This window comes from Quercus lobata, chromosome 3 (assembly GCF_001633185.2).
Source record: "Quercus lobata isolate SW786 chromosome 3, ValleyOak3.0 Primary Assembly, whole genome shotgun sequence".
Taxonomy (NCBI): domain Eukaryota; kingdom Viridiplantae; phylum Streptophyta; class Magnoliopsida; order Fagales; family Fagaceae; genus Quercus; species Quercus lobata.
In genome coordinates this window covers 34,106,620-34,113,496 of record NC_044906.1, presented here as the reverse complement: position 1 = coordinate 34,113,496, position 6,877 = coordinate 34,106,620, and the positions used below count along the sequence as shown (strand labels likewise).

The 6,877-nt window shown below is 35.7% G+C and overlaps 1 protein-coding gene across 2 annotated transcripts; it reads right to left on the bottom strand.

The window, feature by feature from the left end:
• Nucleotides 1-1,120: 1,120 nt before the first annotated feature.
• On the bottom strand, nucleotides 1,121-6,444 carry LOC115982479 (endoglucanase 8-like). 2 transcript variants are annotated; one of them, XM_031105089.1, is made up of 8 exons: nucleotides 6,178-6,444; nucleotides 5,684-6,091; nucleotides 4,447-4,539; nucleotides 4,180-4,341; nucleotides 2,877-2,988; nucleotides 2,349-2,512; nucleotides 1,617-1,932; nucleotides 1,121-1,372 (listed from the first exon to the last, which is right to left on the bottom strand). In XM_031105089.1, the coding sequence occupies exons 1-8, from the start codon at nucleotides 6,403-6,405 to the stop codon at nucleotides 1,365-1,367; spliced, it is 1,491 nt and encodes a 496-aa protein (XP_030960949.1). In that variant the 5' UTR covers nucleotides 6,406-6,444; the 3' UTR covers nucleotides 1,121-1,364. The 2 variants fall into 2 exon arrangements, with proteins under 2 accessions (XP_030960949.1, XP_030960948.1); XM_031105088.1 differs by lacking the exon at nucleotides 1,121-1,372 and having other exon boundaries at nucleotides 1,411-1,932.
• Between the last annotated feature and the right edge of the window lie 433 nt (nucleotides 6,445-6,877).

Sequence of the window (6,877 nt, the reverse complement as noted above, 5' to 3'; positions counted from 1 at the left end):
AATGGGTTGATGATGGTGGTTGCTTGATAATGGTGGCCGTGTGGTTGTGTTGGGTCTGTGAGAGAGATGATAGTGTTAAAAAAATGAATATTTTATTTGAATAAATGTGCATAATAGACAAATTGATGTGGATGCTCTGTAAAAATAAGTGTGTAAAATAAAATAAAATAAAAAGTAAGTTTTAGATGTGTAAAGTGGAAAAAATTTTACATCAACTGATGTAATTGCTCTTACATTGTTCTTTGAAAACCGGGAGGTCGAACCGTGAAAATCGGAAATCGGGATGAAAACCGGTTTTTTAAGCATAAAGAACCGGATTTTTTGTTAATTCCGTGAACCCCTAAAACTGGGGTTGGACCGCACAAACCGGTGGCAAGAACCATGAACCCCTTAACATTTTTTTTTTTTTTTAATAAAAACAACTTAACACAATTTTATTCTACTTAATTAAATTATCCATCTCTTACAAGAAATAAAAAATATATATAATTAAAATCCTTCAAAGATATTCAACTTTACTTCAAAAATTAATCATAAATTTTAATATTTTCATGGTTATTATTTTATTTTATTAACTTTCTTATTTAATTATTAAATATATGCTTGAAAATCATTGAATTTCCCTCACATATATAGATAATTGTCAATTTTGCTAGTTTTATAAATTTAATATCTATATTTAGGCTTTAATTAATTATGATGTTATCATGGTTCGACCTCAGTTCGACCTCAAAAACCTTGAACATCTTCCTTTGATGGACAAACAAATCATGGATAAATTTTGTAGTCTTACACATTGAATGAATATATATATATATATATATATATATATATGTATATCAATTTATATTAATCTTCTAGTAGTAATTTTTTTGAGATGAACAAACAAATCGTGGATAAATTTGTAGTCTTACACACTGAATGAATATATATATATATATATATATATATATATATATCAATTTATATTAATCTTCTAGTAGTAATTGGGCTTTGGTAGCAAACCGGTATTAAATAGTGAGAGGAATTGAACCAAGCCATTCTCTATTAGCATTTCTTTATTTCTTAAGGGCTCTTGGGCTCAGTTCAAAATAGGTTTTCAAAGAACCATTGAAGTTTTCCATATAATACCGAGTGTTCGCCAATTTGTTGGGTAAGTGTCACTGTCATGTCATTTTTTTATTCTATACCAGTCACATCAAATTATTGGGATAGAGAAACATCTTAACTGAGCAAACTTAAAGCACCCTATTTACTCATTCCCCCGTTAACATTATTAGAGGCAGAAATTGTAGGTGCACAATTAGATGTCATTTTCTGATTATGGACCCTTCATTTCTATGTCAGTAATTAGATAAGCTCTGTTATGCATGTGATTTCATATTTTCACTGTGAACTTGGAAACTAAAATTCATAGAAATAGCTGGCATATTCATACTAATTGTGTACAAATACAACTTTTTTTTCACTTTCTTCATACTTGATTGGGTACAATTAGAATCTTTCAAATCACAATAATAGGCAGGGTGACCTTTGCGCACCACTATATTTGTCGTTATTCTCTTACTTTCTTTTCTTTTTCTTTTTTTTCACTTCCTTTGGTGGAAATCAAGGATGGGCTGAAAAGAATGCAAGTAGGCCCACCAGAGGAGCATTGATGTAAGTTGTGGGCTCGGACTCTTGAAAGTAAGGCCTTGAGTCTGGAAAGTAGTCCGAGCTATTAGGCCCACCCACCACTGCTCCAACTAGCAAATTGGGATTGGGATTTGGACTTAAGAAATACCGTGACCCCGCTTTGCAAGCAATGTGGGCTGGGTGGGCCAACACCGATGGTAATGAGCTCCCCCTATGGTGTATCCTTTGTGGGTAACGTGCTCCATATCCAACCATGTACGACATTCCCAATGGATTATCTCCAAGAATGTAGTCCACCTGTTAGCAATTGGGTCCCACATCAAATGAAGAAAAATATCACTAAATCGCGTGAATCGCCCTAATGATCGAACAGCTTTTTCGATCTTAAGGATTTGGCTTTGCATCTAAGGCTTCAATGCACTCAACACGACACAATACGTAAAAAGAAAATGGTGAATCTATATAAAAGCAATAGACGAAATTAATTGTAGTTTTAGAATTACTCTATTCAAAATTATTCATCTATCCTCGTTGTGTCGCATCGAGTGCATAGAAGCTCCAACCAAATCCGAGAACCATCCAAATCCAATAATAGACGGTGCATTAATTCAACCATCCAAATCCATAGAAGCTCTAGCCGTTGGATTTGTCTGATCTAAATATAGTAGGGCCCACATAAACAAAGATACCAGGCAATAGAAATGAATTTTTACCTGACGTTTTGCCAGTCGTTTGAGCAGAGCTGGGGTGGCTGTGGTCTCTCCACATGGCACAACCTTATTGGCGTGGCTTAGATAATTGGAATAAGAAAGAAGCAGGAAAGACAGTGACGTTACATGCTGCATGTTACTTCCTCCAGCCTTGAAGATCAGCCCACCTTTTCTCAAAATTATAAAGAATAAAATGAATGAAAATATCATCCAATTATTTTGCAATTGCATTCCAATTTTAATTAGCCGCAAAAAGGCACTACAAGGACTCAAAATTCACCCCAAAAAAACACATGTAATGCACTCATAAAAGCTAGACAGTCTGTCCAAATAAACCATAGCCCAAGGTTTTGGTATAAGGGGGCACATTAATATTCTCTTGGAATAGTGATAGTGTAATGTGAAAAACTTGAACATGTGATTTTCAACACAATGATAGGTTGTGATTGAGCTGTCATCATTTAAAATGAACTTTAATTTTTATATTATAAGATTGGTTTAAAAGGGAAAAAAGATGAGAAAGAAAAATACCTGGAGAATATTGGACTTGAGGATGAGAATTTCCAGGCAATAAAGAACATATAAACCCATCAGCATTGTGCTGGAAAGACGAGAAATACTCCGCTCTTCCTCTCAACACTTCCTGTTGTAGAGTATGAAGAAGGAGTTAAGGACAAGTTAACTATTTTGTCTCGTACATTTAGTTTTTAATTGCAAAGCCCAATAAACTCGTTCATGCACAGTGACAATCTTTTTATATTTTTTTTTCCTTGAAATATAAAAAAATTTAAATGTTTGTGTTCATGCACTGAAAGGAACAGATAGGAGATATTAAATAAGTAGAAAAATTGACAAAATTCCCTATACTTCTATTGGATGATAGTGAAAAGCTCTAAACAAGAAGTCGCAATCAAATTTTTTTTTTTTTAAAGAAAAAAGTTATCATATGAAATAAAGGCTCAGCCCAGTATGGTATGACTATGAACCCATCGTCCCAGCCTTTATGCACATGCATGCAGCGGCAAGTTCTGATTACTGGACCCACACAAGCGACAAAACTAAGGATGAGTTCTATAGAATTAGAGCCCAACCTCACTCTGGCTCTGCCAACTTTGGTTTTGATTGAAAGGACAACACACTCTACCCAAAAGAACAGTGGATAAACAAAGACAACCCCTATGATTTCTTTAATCTGCAAATACCCTTTCCCATTTTCTTTGAAATTCCCTATTGTATATAGTATTGTCATTTCGATTTTAGACCTCCAATTGCTTTTGAGATTAATAATATCCACAAGAAGAATAAATTGTGTCACACAAAAGCCAAATTCTGAGCCCCTATCATGTGCCATCATCAAATTCATATACCTTTTTCCTATTATTATCTTGACTATATTATCAAAATAAGAGGGCTCCGCTGCCATGTGGACCCACGATGTAGACATTTTCAGCATATTTATATATATCTTACAGTATAAGCTTAAACAGTGACTATATTTAAAAATTGCTTCAGTTAATTGGACCCACTATAGTGACCCCAGCTAAGCCAAAGAATGTGAACTTTTTGTACACCACGTTACACACATCCATCTCATTAACTATAGTTCCCCCACATATATACCAAACAACAACACAGGACATACACATATAGAGAGAGAGAGAGAGAGAGAGAGAGAGAGAGAGAGAGAATAATTAACATTAAACAAGACAGAAAATCATTTGATAAGTGCACACACATATACCCACATTAATTTCAAATTCATATAGCAAAGTATGTCATTATTCTATCTAGGAGTAAAATAATTAAAATTCCTGAGATTAGTGATTAGGGTTACCTTGGAAATAAGCACATTAATCCCAGCATGCTTGTTATCCCAACCAAACTCATTGATGGTGTCTCCAGCTCTCAATATCACCTCGTTCTTTGCTATGTATTCTCTGTATTCGCGCCTCCTTGAAGCTTTGTGCAACCACGCCGCTGCCCAAAGCAACTCGTCCTGTACAATATTATAATACAAATTTAATCAACAAAAAGCCAAAATCAGCGGTCCGAGTTAAACAGCTTTTATGCAAATCCAACGGCTGACATTCAGCATTCGAACCTGGTAACCGTTGACATCACAGTAAAAAGGGCACACAGCGGATCTCAGGCTCGAGCTGTACGCACCACGGTGCCTGTCAGCAAACTCGAACACCTGCATCATATTGTAACCGTTATATACATACATACATACAACGGTCAAATATTCACATTTATTCTACTGGCTAGTACTACTACTGTTTGGCACGTTCACGTGAATTTTGGAGTCTCATACAATATAGTTTTTTTTTTTTTTTTTTTTTTTGAGAAACTCATACAATATAGTTACTGACACAGTAAAGCACATTGGACGTGTCCTAAGAACTGTGTGCGTCTGTTTTTACTTTTCAGTTAGTAAAAACTAATACAAATTTTAGTATCTATAGCGTGATAAATGAATGTAATTAATACCACTACCCCACCTGATAGATAAATATAACTCCAAACACGTAGAAATGAATATGATTAGAGTATTCACATTAAAGGAGTTAAAAATTTTAGCTCTTAACAACTCAAAAATTTACTTTATATATTTTAATACCTTATTTTACAATATATTATATATCAAAAGTTTTATTTTTTTACCACTTCATTTAAAATAATATAAACAATTTATTAAAATAATAATAAAAACCTACCTCTACAAACATTAAAAACTTAATAATATTTCTTGTTATGAAATTTGAGCTACAATATACTGCTATTAATGGCAGTTTACTGTAGCTCATATGCCAAAATTTATAGAAATAGCATCTTTGTTATAAACCGTTTTTTGTAGAATGAGATGCTAAAATTTGACTTTTTAGCTTTTAAAAGTCTTATTGTGAATGCTCTTAGTGGATAACAAGGCAAGTTCATAAAAGTTTAGCTCCAAATACAACACAATAAACATGTTAGGAGTTATTTTACTCCAACTTATGATTGAGTGATTAAAAAGACTATTCATTTGTAGTTTTTTTTTTTTTTTTTTCTACAGTGTTTCTTCAAAACTTTCATGACTAATCACTATTTTAATACTTTAAAAATGTAGTTTTTCAAATCATCACATAATATGTTAGGCTAGAATAAATAACTCCGAATATATTTTGGATTAGCCTGAAAATATTGAGAGAATACTTTTTTTCTTAATTGAGTTGGCAATTAAAGTATGTCTACTATCTTAAAAATAAAATAAATAAAAAATAATAAAAAGGTTACCCACTATAGTATACAATTAAAAAACACAAAAAGCTGGTGGATTGAGCGTGACAAGGACATACCCTAACGGCACGATTGAGAAGCAAATTGGAGTAACCAGGGTCACGTGATCTGAACACAATGGACGCAGCGGCCAAGGCAGCGGCGGTTTCACCTGCCACGTCAGATCCAGGGTGGTCCCTATCAATCTTATACACCGTACGAAGCGTATCCATATCCTCTGGCCTCTCCCAACAGTTATGGTCCGAGTAAGCATCACCGACCTGAACGAAAACCACGTCAGGCACCGCCGTTACTTTCAGCAAGTAATCCGACCCCCACTTAACGGCCTTAACGGCATTCCTCAACTCCGGCCCCATCGTCCTCCCAAAGTCTATAACACTCCACGACAACATTGTCGTCGTAAAAGCCATCGGGAACCCGAACTTTATGTTGTCTCCGGCGTCGTAATATCCTCCAGTCAAATCTAGCTGTACAAAAACAAAATATTTGACAATGCCGTTAAATTTTGAAATTGAAATGCAATGTTAAAGTGTGGTGGAGTTTAGTAGTGTACTCCGGCGGTGGCTCCGTCGTGTAAGGCGGAGTCTTTGCGCCACCTGACGCGTTGATCCGGCGGGAGCCTTCCTGATCGCTGACCCTCGAAGAAAAGTATGCTTTTTCTGAGGGCGTCGTGGTAGTCGTGGCGGGCGGCGATTGAGTGAAAAGGGAGGAGGAGTAGGAAGAGAATGAGGACGCGAAGTGCTGGAACATTCCCTGGTGAAGAGAGAGCATTTCGCGCCATTTTTTCTTTTCTGGTGTGTTTGAGCAAAGAAGGAAGGAAAACCGTCGGGGTTTTTTATAGTAAAAAAGTGTCATCGGATTCCAGAGGATGGATGAATGAGAGGCTGACACGTGGACATAAGTGAGGGGGCATGATTGTTCGTATTTCGATGCATGATATGCTTGACCGGGTCTTCTCGGGTCTTACATTTTGTTGGGTCGGATAGTTTGAACCGGATTTTTTTTTTTTTGGGGGTTCTGGGTAGTGTCATTTATGAGAGGATCGGTGGGACACAGAAGAAAGTATTTGAGTGAGTGACGGAAGAGTCAAGGGGCTGAATTATGAAGGCACGAGTGTGGTCCACCGTCGTATTGATTGTGGACACGTGGAGGGGGCGGAATGCGGTGAGACCACAAATGTCTTTTTTTTTTTTTACTTTTCCTTTTTTTTTTTTAGGAGAGACCACAAATGTCTACCAAAAGAAAATCGTCAA